Source organism: Leuciscus leuciscus (assembly GCF_965113295.1).
Source record: "Leuciscus leuciscus genome assembly, chromosome: 20".
Taxonomy (NCBI): Eukaryota; Metazoa; Chordata; class Actinopteri; order Cypriniformes; family Leuciscidae; genus Leuciscus; species Leuciscus leuciscus.
In genome coordinates, this window is record NC_138744.1 from 30972780 (window position 1) to 30988672 (window position 15893).

The 15893-nt window shown below is 36.4% G+C and overlaps 1 protein-coding gene across 1 annotated transcript in view; it reads left to right on the top strand.

The window, feature by feature from the left end:
* The window catches only part of bckdhb (branched chain keto acid dehydrogenase E1 subunit beta), a 76303-nt gene that overhangs the window by 46779 nt on the left and 13631 nt on the right, over positions 1 to 15893 (top strand). The window contains exon 9 of the mRNA XM_082150433.1: positions 11943 to 12029. Within this exon, the coding sequence (XP_082006559.1) occupies positions 11943 to 12029 (87 nt within the window). The remainder of the gene's footprint in view (positions 1 to 11942; positions 12030 to 15893) is intronic.

The window sequence follows — 15893 nt, forward strand, 5'->3', positions numbered from 1 at the left end:
CCATTGGGCAGGTTAGTATGTCCCCAGCCCAAAAGTTGTAAGAAATGTCTTTTCTAAAACACATGTAGGTGTTAAAACTTTACATGCACATTCATGACCATAAATGACAATATTCACGAAATTGACCCCAAGACAACAGGAGGGTTGCAGGATTGTGCAGTGCAGGGCTCATTATGCAGGGTGTGTATGGGAACAGTAGTAAACAGGATCTTTCCCTCCGTCCTAATCACAGCCCTGCTGTACAATACGCAGTAAAGCATCCGCCGCCGTCGCCACCGCGGGACCGAGAGCACAGGGCAGAGACGACGTTAACCCTTCCCTTCAACATCCGCTCAGATCAGTATCTGTCCTTTATTCCCATTCCACGTCCCATGTTTATTGAACATATAGTTCAGACCTTATCTGATGGGTAGACCATTGTAAAATCGCTGATATACAGACACATCAAGTTGAATTCTTTAATTCTATAATGGAAGTTTTTTTTTACTAGGCACAAAAAAAATTCTCTGATACATCACAATTCTCTCTTCAGTGATTCTGAATCGACTCTGAGTTTAGTTTTTTCCAGCATTCTCATGATGACACTTGTGTGCACAAGAGACCGTTGTATTCTGCTTGCTATAAATCACACACAGTTTGTATTATTTTACAATCGTATTATTAAACGTTAACGAGGGTTAATAAATATGGTAACAAATGTATTGCTCATTGTTAATGTTAGGGGCTGTTTACACAACACCGTTTTCCACTAAAAACTGAACACTTTTTATGCAGTTTGGCCGTTCATTTACACAGCAACGGCGTTTTGGGTGTCTGAAAACTCAAACTTTTGAAAACGGGTTTCAAAGTGCACGTTTTTGAAAACGGTCTCCGTGTAAACTGAAGACGATGACATCATGCACATGCGTATTACGTGTTCAGTCTATAGTGTTTCATAGCCATCTAATGGCCTGGCAGCAGAATACAGGGTTTTTAATCGTTTTTGCGGATCCGTGTGATTGGGGATCGTTTTGACTATAGTGTCGTCTGTACTCGGAAAACTCAAAGGAAAAACTTCCATGTTTCAAGCATATCGTTGTCGTGTAAATGTACCCTTAATGCATTAACCACTGTTAACAAATGGTCCCTTATTGTAAAGTGGGTTACACTTTATTTTAAGATGTCAGTGTTATGGTGTAATTATACATGTAAGTACTGAGTAATATTAATTAACTTCATGTATTGAAGATTTTAATCTTGTGTCCCTAAAAAAGTCTCTGACAAATTTTTTTATCAATATGTAACTTGTCCAACCAGGCAGACTTAAGACGTTAGACCTCTGTTATGGGACTGTCAAGGGAGCATATAAATCAGTACCCTTGCCTGCTTTAGGTTCTGCCGACCACAATTGTGTACTGCTTCTCCCTACATATTGATGAACTCACCGATGTAGTGTGCTCCTATGTTACTTTTTGTGAAAGCATGATTATTACTACCAAAAAGATTAAGGTTTATCCTAATAATAAACCTTGGATGTCTAAAGCAGTTAAGTTTAGTTTACAGAAGAAGAAACTGTCTTACAATCAAGGAGGGACATTAGAAAGAGAAGCAGCAAAAAAAGGAGGTTAAAGTGGAAATTATAAAGGCTAAACAAAGGTATAAAAGCAAGGTAGAGAGTAAACTGGCTGAGAAGAATATTGCTTCAGCGTGTATGAAAACTATAGTAGGTATACAGCAAAGTGTGAATAGAGCTAATATCGTCATGGATGGTTTCAGTTCAAATAGTGAGCTTGCCAATGCTCTTAATAATTTTTATCTGAGATTTGATCAGTTTGATTTTAAGGATGAAGCCGATGAATTGAGATGTAAATTTAAAGATAATCATCATCTCATCCTGGATGAGAGAGCAGTTGAGAAATCATTTCTTTCACAGAAGTTAAATAAGAGTCCTGGTCCAGACACTATTTGTGGCAAGCTACTGAAATACTGTGCTGGACAATTAAGTTCCATCTTCAGTGATATTTTTAATATGTCTTCATATTTATAACATGTACCTAACCTGTGGAAGCAGGCTGTTATATCCCGGTCCCTAAAAAGAATAGTCCCAAGGCTTTAAATGATCTCAGGCCAGTTGCTCTCACTTCTCTTGTAATGAAATCTTTTGAAAAGCTTGTGAAGACTGAGATTGTGAGGCAAACTGAGCAAGCTCTAGACCCTCTGCAGTTTGCTTATAGAGCACATAGAGGATTTGAGGATGCTATCATTACTTTACTTAATCTTTTGTCTAAGCACTTAGAAGGGAGAAATACGCATGCTAGACTGTTGTTTATTGATTTTTCCTCAGCTTTTAATACTATCCAACCTCACATTTTGGCTAGGAGACTTATTGAGCATTTTGATCTGAGCAAAAATTTTGTGGGTTGGATATTGGATTTTTTGACAAATAGAACACAGAGGGTGAAAGTAAATGGCATTTTGTCGAATCTACTATTTACATCTACCGGCTCACCCCAGAGCTGTGTTCTCTCGCCCTTATTTTATATTTTGTACACTAACATGTGCCAAAGCAGCTATGCAAATAAATCAATATTGAAATTTGCTGATGACACAGTTATTGTGAGTCTAAGTGACGGTGAGTCTGGTCATGGTCCTATCATTGACGAGTTTGTCACCTGGTGTGACAAATCCTATTTGGAGTTAAACTTAGCTAAAACAAGAGAGATGATTATAGACTTTAGAAACTGTGCTTCATGTTATGACACCACGATCATTAAAGACCAGGCGGTGGATTGTGTAGAAAGCTACAAATACCTTGGGACAGTCATAGACTCTAAATTGACCTTTGAAAATAATTGTGAGTCTGTATGTAAAAAGGGTCTGATGTATGGATTGCTGAATCTCCTGTCTGCAAAACAAATTTACCCTTGGGTACTAATAAAGACACCTTGACCTTGTATTTACTATAGGGTTAGGGTAGGATTAGGGTTTGGTTTGAGGGTTAGTTGCATGTAATTATGCATAATTTACTGTTATTACTATTGTAAGTACATGTAACATATGCAACAAAGACACTGTAAAATAAAGTGTTACCGTAAAGTGTTACCAATTATTATTCCCAGAAATGTACAGTAGCAGAAATAAAACAAAAAATGTGTATGATTGTCAAATGGTGACTCTTCAGTCTGAGCTGTTTTGTCTTTCTCTAGCTTTTAATGTCTCCTGTTTGTCGCTCCACACTAGTGTTGTCACGATACCAAAATTATTGTTTCGATACCGATACCAAAATTATTGTTTCGATACCGATACCAAGTCAAGTATTGCGATTTCGATACTTTTTCGATACTTTTCCTGAAAAGGGAGAAACACTCTCAAATATCATTGCTGTGCTTTATTTTAAAACCGGGACAACATTCTAATCATATAACACACTAATAAATGAACATATGAACAGCAGATATATTAAACATTTGAACAAAATATGAAATATAAAAATATAAAAAATAAATTAGAGCAATGACATTCAAGGTACATTTTTTTATGAATTTAGCAGCATTATCTCATTTATCATAAGAAACATAAGAGCTTTATCTTGAACTTTGAATAAAAATATGAACAGCGATTATATTAAACAATGTTTAATATTGGTAACATATGATAAGCCTCATTGGTGATATATTTGACATGTGGGGAGAGAGTTGTGGAAGGCCTATACTTCATGTTAAACATAAATATATAGCAGCAAAGACAACGTCGGCAGTGTTGACGGCAAAATAGGCTACAGAATAATTCGTTCTGTATTGAGAGGTGCAATATTTGAAAATCGATAATATTTTTTTCAATTACATTTATTGTATTTATGTCAAAACTTTCAAACATCAAAATGTCATTTATTAATATGTATTCGTGTCAAAATGACATAGAAACATCTTTTCCTATTCTATTTTGCTTGGAAACGCTTCCAACACGCTTGCGTGTCGCGTGAAAAATAGGCGTCGGTTCTATTTATAGCATACACTCGTTTTCCGTGCGTCTCGAGCTGCGCCCAGACGCGTGTGTCACGCAGGCAGTGTGTCGCCGGCCTTACAAATCTGGAACGCGGTCATTCTTAGAAGTATCGATACTAATAAATTAAGGAATCGTGACGTTTTTAATTTCCAATTTACTTTTGAAGTATCGGTGCACCGTGCAACAGAGCAAGGTAGGCAACGTACTATGTCACTCCTCACGTCATCTTTTTCTACGAGTCGTGGACCACTTGTGCTCGCACATGCAGCCATCTCGCTGTAGTGTTTTGTCACATGACACTGACAGCGGCAGGTTCTTTGCTGCGTGCTATAGGAAAAAAAACACAGACGTCCATAGGGAGGCGTTTTTTTTTTTTTTTTTTTTTTTTTAAGTATCGATACTGATAAATTTAGGTATCGTGACGTTTTTAATTTCCGAGTATCGCGATACTTTTGAAGTATCGGTACACCGTGCAACACTACTCCACACAAGATTCTTTCCGTAGCTGTGTAATATCCCCGCATGTTTCTGAAAGCATTGATGTACATACTTTTCAAACACACTGCTAATAAAAGCCATTTCATCATCATCATCATCATCATCATTATGATCCCTTGCGTGGGAAGAGACCTCTGTTACGCCAAGGCTTTGACATAAAGACCTCAGATGTTGTGTGTAATTTTAGCTTCCCGAGTAACATGTAATTTTTTCGGGTTATTGTATGGCTATTGTGCAACTGCCTATATTTGAGACTGCAGTCATTATACATTGTTTCTGAGCCCATTTAGGAGACGAAGATGATGAAAGGCTGTTAAAGCAGCGGTTCTCAACTGCTTTTGCTTCAGGACACAGCACAATGTAGGGCATCCAAAAACAGTTCCAGAATAACATCCATTTAGAGTTTGTGGAGGTAATTTTCAACTTCGTATTTTCTGTTTTTACAGTTGTGGCTAAAAGTGATGTCCGGAGGGGATATTTGTTTTTAATGACCCTACAAGTTCAGTTTAACCATCAAAATATGAGGTATTTTAAATATGAACACTCAACTTGGTTAAGTTATTCATCTGACAAAATTATTTGGCAATCTAAAGCTACATGTTTTATTGTACTATGCAAAAAAAGGAAGCATAGAAAAACAAAAAGCTAACAGGAAAAGGATACATTGACTACAACATGATCAGTTATTAATATTCCATTGGTTTTCTCTTGCATTGGCATGTGTTTATAGGTATAAATTATGTCGGCACAATTTGTCATATTTCATTGCGTTCACAAATAAAACAATCGACTCCAAGCAAAACTACGCAATATGCTTACAAAATCTTTAAAACATTTTTAATAATATTTAAATAATGGGCGAAGATGTCAATTTTCCTTGGCCGAACTTCACTTCTACAATATGTTTCATAAATTCTTATTTTATTTTTTCATTCAATCATTCATTCAGAATTGCTATATAATATATATATATATATATATATATATATATATATATATATATATATATATATATATATATATATATATATATATACAGTACCAGTCAAAAGTTTGGAAACGTTACTATTTTTAATGTTTTTGAAAGAAGTCTCTTATGCTCATCAAGCCTGCAGTTAAAAAACAAAACAAAAAAAAAACAGTAATATTATGAAATATTATTACAATTTAAAATAATGGTTCTCTTTTTTAATATACTTTAAAATGTAATTTATTTTTGTGATGCAAAGCTGAATTTTCATCAGCAAGTACTCCAGTCTTTGGTGTCTTATGATCCTTCAGAAATCATTCTAATATACTGATTTATGATCAATGTTGGAAACAGTTGTGCTGCTTAATATTTTTTTTATAACCTGAGATACTTTTTTCAGGATTATTTGATGAATAAAAAGTTAAAAAGAACTGTATTTATTTAGAATAGAAATATTTTGTAACAATATACACTACCGTTCAAAAGTTTGGGAACAATAACTTTTTTTTTTAAGAAATTAGTACTTTAATTCAACAAGGATGTGTTAAATTGATAAAAGGTGATGGTAACGATTTATATTGTTAGAAATGTTTTTTATTTTGAATAAATGCTGTTTTAATGAATAAATGCTGTTAACGTTTTACTCATCAATGAATCCTGAAAAAAGTATTCCAAAAAAATATATTAAACAGCACAACTGTTTCCATCATTGATAATAACTGAGTATCAAATCAGCATATTAGAATGATTTCTGAAGGATCATAAGACACCATAAGACTGGAGTACTTGCTGATGAAAATTCAGCTTTGCATCACAAAAATAAATTACATTTTAAAATATATTAAAAAAGAGAACCATTATTTTAAATTGTAATAATATTTCATAATATTACTGTTTTTTGTTTTGTTTTGTTTTTTAACTGCAGGCTTGATGAGCATAAGAGACTTCTATCAAAAACATTAACAATAGTAACGTTTCCAAACTTTTGACTGGTACTGTATATATATACACATACTGGGTCCTAACGCCCCAGTAGAGTGACGGGGACACTATACTGTCAAAGAGCACCGTCCTTCGGATGAGACGTAAAACCGAGTTCCTGACTCTCTGTGGTCATTAAAAATCCCAAATTTGCCCAATGGCCTCTGTCCATCATGGCCTCCTAATCATCCCCATATACTGATTGGCTTCATCACTGTCTCCTCTCCACCAGTAAGCTGGTATGTGGTGGGCGTTCTGGCGCAATATGGCTGCCGTCGCATCATCCAAGTGGATGCTGCACATTGGTGGTGGTTGAGGAGATTCCCCCCTTCTATGTAAAGCGCTTTGAGTGCAGAGAAAAGCGCTATATAAATGTAATGAATTATTATTATTATTATTATATGGCTGCCTTAATTTTTTTTATATTATACGTTAAACCATCCAATTTGTATTTTGACGGTCCTTTTTTAGGATCACCATGAACTGTAAAGCCCCACTAAGACACTACCAAGAAAAATATCACCAGGACTCAGATACTCTGACTCACTGCTTTAAAAAGTCTCACAGAAAGTGAACAACTGGTGCATTTTCCCTGTGTGTGTGTGTGTATGTGAGAGAGAGATATAAAGAGAGTATGCGTCCAAGAAAAGCCTCCTCTCTCTATTCATCTTGGGTCAGTCAGTGAGTCTTTGAAACGAGTGTGTTGAACTGCTGGCGTTGAGAGGTCAGCTGTAAATAAGCGTTTGGATGACAGCGTGACCACCAGCTCAGCCCTTTATAGAAGGAGACGCCGTTCTGAACCCGAGAGGCAATGAGAAACACTCATCTGTCCGGGATACATAGGCACGGCACACTGGACAATAAAATCGTCATCCGAGCCGCAGGCCATAGTTAATGTCAACACATTAGCTTCTCATTAAGCTGTCTGTTCAGTTCATGAAGACAGAGACATGTGTTTTAGAATGCCACTGGAACCTCATAAAGACAAAATAGGATGACTTCATTTTCGACCCGTGTTTGTGTTTCTACTCCTAGTGTTTCTAGCATGAGCTGTTTTCCCGGTCAATTGAAGGCTGTTTTGACACACTATTTGTGTGAGCTAGAATTGAATTAGACAGGTGGCAGTGGGATACCAAAATGCAGCATTGGTGAGCACAAGGAACTTTTCAACGGTAGTGTACATACATATTTTTTTAATGACCCCATTGAATATGAATGGGTGTTGTGTGGCTGTTATCTGGTGTCTGTTACCTCCGTGGCATCTGCAGTGTCCCTGAGAAGTATTTGCACTCTTACGCTACATTTAAATGGGTCACAACACACTTTTATCTGGATCCCCTCAAGTCCACTTACTGTATAATTTCAGGCCATTTTCTTTTTTCTTATTCTTTTTTGCCATCTGAATCAATACCCCTGTCGTGATTGGCTAACACCATTGCATAGGAGAAGTGCCTGTGTCACGACACAGTCTCACCATTATAGCATTCAACCTCAGTCATCCATTAATGGTGTAATTTGTCATTAGCCTTTTCAGTACGTCACTGTGGTATTTCTGGAAAACAACCAGGCAAAGACTCACTCCAGCGAAGTGACGTTCTGTCCCGTGAGACAGTAATCACAGTCGAGGGTTGTTTGCGTCTGAACTATCTGAGGTATGTGCTGTGACTCTTCAGGATTTTCCCTGATGTTGCTGGGTGGGATGACCGGGTTAGCTAGTGCCACATCACTTTTTCGTTACACGTTAGCTTTATTTGGATAGTTTTTCGCATTAACTCAAGGGTTAATGGCGGTGAATGCTGTATCTGAAGCTAAATTTCGTCTTGTCCTGCCTGGTGAACCTTCATTATGGATTTTGACCTTCTTTTTTTTTCCTTCTTGATGCACCACCAGTTGGTGGTTGAAGATATTCTAGGGTCCAATCCAACATAATAAGAGAGTTTAATTAATAGCAAATGTCTGATTCCCAAAGCTGCCCAGAATGTAGTAGAAGCATCAAATAAGATCCTCCTTTATTTTATACATTTTATACATGTTGAAAAATTTAACAAGTCTTGTTGGTTACATGATATACACGTGTCTGAATAATGTCTGAATCCTGTAGCGTAACCACATGGAGAATTTTAAGCTATTCTAAGACTAAAATGATTGTATATCATTTTCATAAACTGAAGGAAAATGAGAAACTAAATACAGCTTTAAAAACTGACTAAAAGTAATATTTAAAACTTTGTTGCAAAATCAAGTGTCATTTCAGTATTTATATTTGTATTTATTTTGAACGCTTTTATTTTCAGTTTTCATTTCAATTTTAGTTAAAAATTTATTATTATAATTATTTTGTAATTTTTTATTACTTTTGTCATTTCTATTAGTTTTTTATTAACTCTGTTTAGGTGCAATTTATTTTTAGCTCAGTTTCAGTTATTTGTTCAGTCATTTTAGTGCTTAAACTTATTTCAGTCAGTTCAGGGCAACATTGAATGACATTTTAACATATATTCAAATAGAAATTTCACAGTATTGCTGTTTTTACTATATATTTGATCACATAAATGAAGCCTTGATGAGCATAAGTGACCGGTTTCAAAAACATTTAAAAATGACTGACTTTTGAATGTTACACCGCCGAAGTGACGTCTACACCGGACACGACAAAGCAACCAATGCAAATCTATTTCTTCTTTGTGTCAGAAATGGAACGAAGCATCAGTTTACTGCCGGTAACGGTGTAGTTTGCAGGTAAATCTAGTGTAGACAGCATCACTGATTATACACGTCTCTGGTTGGTCGCGCTGCAGTGTCTTTGGGCGCTCTGACCGCTGTGGGACGGCCGGAAGAAAATGCCTTCCGTCACACCCTTGCATACTTGCGGTCTTATCGAAATCTCACACCCTTGCTAACACACAACCTCAAGATTCTCCCGCTGTGCCCGTCTCAGTCCGCTGGTATCTGAGGCATCAGAAGCAGTTACAGTGACTCGACGTCTCTGGCGTTTCACCAACTTGGTTATGAGGTGTGGAATTATTGTTATTCTTCATTTAACTGTCATGTCCAAAGTCAAGTCAAATTATACATCACTTTATGTGAGAGCATTTTATATATGCAGATGCAATTGGACATACTTATCACTTATGTTTTCTCCTGAAAATGTTATTGTTATTGCATTGGACTAAAACTTACTGACTTCACTCATGGTATAAAAACTTTTTTTTTTTTTTTTGAGGATCACCCCCCCCACACACACCTTTTTACACTTTTACAAAAATGACTGGCCTACCAAAAAAAAGTACAAATCTCTTGTTGTGTTATATTATCAGCAAATATTGGATTCCAATTTTTTTGTCAACTTGTTTTCTTTCAATTAGGACAGATTTTGTATTTCTTTTTGGAACTAATTGATCGTAAATTTATTCTTTTTAAAATGCAGTTGTACCTTTTCTATACAAACTCTAAACTAATTTGGATCTACAGTAGAGCATATTCTAGTCTGGACCTCTAGTCTGGCCTTTCTCTGCTCATCTACTGCATCTGAAATAGTACAGTATGTCCTACATTTGAGAAATCATAACGTTTCAAGAAAAAAATTATTGAAGAAAAATATTGTTACTGACAAAAAAATTATACATAAATACTAAGTAAAATTTCATATTCAGTGAAAATGGGTCAATTTGACCGCCTTTATTTATTCTTGAGGTAGTTATAACAGAAAGAAGAAAGAAAAACAAACATCCTATGTCTAAGAAATATGAAAATGACACTGATGAGGGTCCAAAACAAGTTTTATTTTTATCTAAATTTTTTTAAAAGATTTCATGGAATATCAAATAAATAAATGTTTCATTGATAAAATGTTTTTAAAAAATCACAGCATTCTGGGTCAATTTGACCCCCTTTATGCATTCTAGGGTTAATGCGGTGCTGTTCTGAGATCTGAGAAACTCTTTTCTGGCCACATATAATCTACTTCTGTGAGTAATTCTTCAGAGTTTATAAATCTAACAGGAGAGTTTAATTTGCAACTTGTCATTGTTATTATGAGAGCTTTAACAGAAGATCTAGTCAGTGGATTTGCCAGAGTTCATGAGGTTCATGTATGTTTTCTTAGTGAAATGGTCATGTATGACCAGTTTGTCCACTCGAGTGCTGAAATAATCAAATGCGTACCAATCTGTATGAAGACTGAAATTAACATTTTAATTATTACATTTGGCCCACATTGCTGAAACGTTGAAGGAGTTGGCGTGCTGTGGATGTTGCTGGTGTAGTTTCTTCTGTGTCTTTGTGGAGCTCCACAGAAACCTGCTGAACTTCCAGCTCAATATCCAGACCTCACGTTCTTCTCAGCAGATGCGCAGCTATGAAACGCCAAACATTTATGTCCTTTTTTATCTCAAGTAAGATCAAGACTTTTATATAATTACACAGATTACAGAACAAACCAAAATCTTTCCGCAGGAACTGCCTGACCACCAGCACAAGGACGAGTGCTCTTGTGATCTGCTGATTTGCACCTGTTTTTCTCCTTTTGAAGAACTGGTTTTGCGGCAAGATTTGTCAGTTTTGTACCTCGTAGAGTCTGATGAGTCCTGCAGATGTTGAGTCGGGGCTTTGCAGATGTGACCTGCTGTTTATTTTTATCAGGCTAACATAGACTGTTTGACTGAAGTCATAATGACCACTGACATTGAAGTATGCACATCAAACAAAATTCATAATCTGCAGCAAATGGTGTTGTCAGTCTGTGCTAATTAATAAATGCAGTGTCCACGTGTTCAAATTCATTGAGATTCAGTGCTCATGCAAGCAATGTGAGGCTTGAAACATTTCCAGAGTCCTCAGACAGGAAGGTTTCTGTGTTCTGATTTGAATATCCTCGCTGGTTGCCCGATCAGGTTGTACTGTACTGTTACAAAAAAACAAACAAACAATTGTAAAGGCCCAGGTATACTTCATTTTCTGTGTTTCGCTCCGTCTTATGCATGCATGCATGTCGTGTCCGCAGAACTTTCAAATTATATTCAAGCGTGTTTGGACAAGTTAAACACATGCATGGTATAAATGCTTTTTATACTCTACCAGATCTCAGAGGGCAGCACTGATGACAAAAATCACGATGGACGAAGAAAACTGGGGGCTTGAGTAACCGATGTTTTGTAAATTTGGTACCTTGCTACAACATGCTGCAAGTCAGCAGAATTCAGGCAGAATGCTGTGAAACGTGAAGGCAACGTTAAGATTTAGGAGTTTAAAAATGCATCTATGCCTGATTTGATAATAAATGCAATTTTTGATTTCACATTTAGATTTTGGTTGAGATTTTACTATTTTGTGAGCTGAAATAGTAATACGGAGCAAACCCTTTTGCTTGAACACAAACACTTAATGTATTTTTAAATTAAAAAATAGACTTGATGTGCTTGTGTGCCATTATAAAATCCTTTGGTTTTACAGCTCTTTGGGTGATTTCTGACTTCAGATGTGTTTCAGCTCATGTTCTCTTTCCTTCCAGTCGGTGGTGAAGACGGGTCGGCTGCTCATCAGTCATGAAGCTCCAGTGACCGGAGGCTTTGCAGCTGAGATCAGCTCCACTGTTCAGGTAAGAACCCGAAGGGAAATCAAGGCTCTTGGGGATGTCATGAGTAAGAGATTGACCAGTACTGATTACGTTCAAACAGGGCCTATTAACACTCGCCAAGCACCAAATGTAAGTAGAAATTGGCATTGACAAGTATATGAAACGGTGTCGATCGCCACTTGGCCCGTAACATTTTTGAGAAGATGAATATGAACAAACATGAACGGCACTTGGGACAGTGCTGCATCGTCACGAAAGTTTAAGCCTTGCCAATTTACATATTCAAGCTCAAGAAGATGCAAAATGGAACTCAATTCGTTACTCACACGCAGTTTAAACATCCGTGCGCTCCCAGAAAGCCATGTCTCAGACAGCGCACGAATGCTAAATTGAGTTCTCTTTCATGTCTTCTTGCGCTTGAACGGAGAAATTCATACAAAATTATGCCAAGAAATGTCTCTGTGAGTATCCTGGAAAACATAATTGGTGAACATAAAAGTGAACGTAAACAGTTAAGAAAGAAGATGCAGAATTTTTTCTGCTTTTTGACAGTTTACAAAATAATATTTGTACTTTAACAAAAAAAAGAAAAATTGTGCCATTTAACTTTAGGCCTGTGGCCAGTTGCATAAATTAGTCTCTCTCGATTAAACTTCAGAACTAATCTGACCAACTAGCTGTAAGCCAATGGATAATCATTCTTTTTGTTCAAATTCAAATTAAACCAATTTACGTGTAGATGATGTTGTAACACTGAACACTGACGATCTCCATGTCAAAGAAGGCGGAGCTTCAGAGCTTGTTTTACGCAATCGCCAAGGACCAGTAGAAGTGCAAAGGTTTTTACCAGCCGGAGCAAACTTTTCCAGAATGTCCCATTTCGAACTTCCGACTAACTCCAAATTAACTTCGTTTTGGCCTCATTTTGTTTCAAATTACGTCAGACAGAAAGCAACTTTTACATCAACCAAACGGTTGATGTGCGAAAACAGCCTAATGGTTACTTCACATCTTGTTTTGTAGTGGAATGATCAGAAAACTGTCTTTTTCACTCTGTCTGACATTTCTAGTTGCCCATCAATCAAATGTCTTTGATGGAAAATAGTGTTAACAAATCCTGCCTGAGAGGTCAGAGTTACAGCAGTGTTTCAAGAAACATTTCTTATTATCAATGTTGCAAACGGTTGTGCTGCTTCATATTTTTATGGAAATTGTGTTGTTGTTTTTTTTTTCAGGATACATGACAAAAAAACCTCAAAAGAACAGCATGTATTTGAAATAGAAATCTCTGTATCATTTATAAATGTCTTTAGTGTCACTTTTGATCAATTTAATGCATCCTTACTAATGTAATTTATTTTAAAACATTTGTAGTTGTACTGACCTTAAGTTTTTGAACAGTAGTGTGTCATGAGTGTGTCAGGTCTCGGCGAGCTGGTGCTGATGGTTGAAATTTTATCAAGAGATTCATCCATGCATAGATGCAGGGCAAGTCTTTAAACATAAACATCAGTCACGTTTCCATTGACGTCAAAGTTTGTTAAAGCACCTGTGTGTGTGTGTTTGAGCAGGGTGGGCATGAGTCAGCCGGATGTGCACAGATAATGGCATTGAACAGAAAAGTTGCAAAAAAAAAAAGGCTATTAGCTGCACTGAGTAAAACCTGAACTATGGTCAAGCTACTGATGTCTGCGATAACGGTGGCCAAATGAATCTGCCCCCCAGCCCAACACATCACACACCAGTGGCAGTCATTTCTGCAGTCAACATGCCTTTTGGTTTTTAGTGGTGTTTGCTCAGCGACGCATCATTAAAACCGCTGCTTATACTTGAGATTTGTTAAAATCTAGATGCTTTACACAGTTATGTAACACACAGAGATGTGGCCAAAGTTCACCCGAAATGAAAATGACTGTTTGTGGAAAAAATTCTAATTTACAGAGTTTTAGTGTCAGTACTACATTAAACTACTATATATAATGTTGAATATAATGTATAATAATGCAATGGGGGAATATTTGTTGGTCCTCCATAATGCCAAATATCTTCTGTTACCAGTAAAAAGGGGCTACATTTATTTTAAATATATCTAGTCAGGGTCCCCACGGATCCTTAAAAAGTCTTAAAAGGTCTTAAATTAGATTTTTAAAATTTAAACGTACAGTATGGAATTTTTCGCCACTAGGGGTCGCTAACCTATTTACAATAACAAAGGCGTAGTTTGATGACGCAACATTTGCTAAGAATTATGGATCTTGTCGTCAACGTCAAGCCGACCGATCTAATCTATGGATCTAATAATGTTTATGGATGACTGAATACATCGATGCTTTTATCATGACTGTGATATGAAGCAGTTCGGGATTGCTAAGAGACAGCTATCAGCTATCATATAAGGAATATGGACATTTCATTCTACCGAACTAACGTTACACGCGAGTGCAGAATTACTACTCACAGTCACAGGTCAGTTTATTAGACAAATTAAACTTGAGAGGTAACGCAGCGTTGTTTCACTTGGTCTAACATTACACTATCACACTAAACTGCATTTGAATGTGTTGAAATGTATGTGTTAGTTTGTCTGTATGAGACTAGCAGTAAGCTAGATCAACATTAGAATAACATACAGATCATATTCTAACATTTCATCATGTTGAGCTATATAACATTGATTAGTTTTATGTAAATGTGCTCACCTGTTTAAGAAAGTACGTTACATGTAGAAGCGGTCGAAGTCTCGGACGTGGAGCTCTCGTTTATATACTGTCTATGGGAGCTCTAGGCATCTCGAAAACACCGCGCTGATATTGATTCTCGTTTTAGTTCTCCTTTTGTATCCAAAGTCTGCTTGCCATGGTCCATAATGTTTGAACGAAACAACAACAGCGTGCAAATAGACATTGCGAACTACCGTCAGTCGCTTTGGTTACTATCAGAGGGCTCTGGTTCATAGCTCTGGTTGCCATGGCAGTACGAGCGGAAACCAGGGACAACGCGGATATGACGCCATTGACGGCGACAAAACGGAAATAAAGAAACGGGACGTTTCTCGAAATAAATTACAAATTTCTCCTGGTTTGAAAGTTGTTGGAAACAGTCGGGATAATGTAAGTACACAACTAAAAAATATATATAACATAGATATAGTGATTTTTGCTATTTTTAAAGCAAAAAAGTTACATATTGTGGCTTTAAGGCCATAACAAGTCTTAAAAAATATAATTTTTTAAAAAATGTCTTATTTTTATTTAATTTTAGATGACACTTTGACTTAGACTTATCTAAATGCTTTCGAAATTAAAACTATCTAATTAGCGGCTCTTATTATTATTTTTATTCTATCTTGGTGGATTTGCTTGTTCACGTGACAATTCGCGTCACTTACGGCAGTATATAAGCCTACGTCTGTCTCCTGCACGCGAGAGGAGAGAAGAAAACGAGTAAATGTCAGTTCAATTGTAAGTTCATTCTTTATGTGCTTAGGAGTGTGCGATATTGTCTATGACCTACTGTATGATGATATTGTAATCATTGTTTTAACTATGTACGAGTCACTGCGAGTGCGAGCTGACATCGCGTTTCTCTCATGCTTGCTTTCACTGCGTGATGTGTCGGTTTATAGATGTCCCCAAGTGAGTTTTTGTCTTATATTTATATTATATGTTGCTATATTAGAATATCACATGAGCAAGAGTGCCGTTTTCCTTTGCACAATTGCAAATGTGCTATTTATTTTATACAACAGTTAAATTAACAATAAAGTTAACATTGTGAGTTACTTTTTGGACACAATATTGTCAATTTTCACATTATATTGCCGACGAGAATTTCATAATGAAGCCGATGAATTTTTTTTTTTTTATAATTTTTTTTTTTACTGAA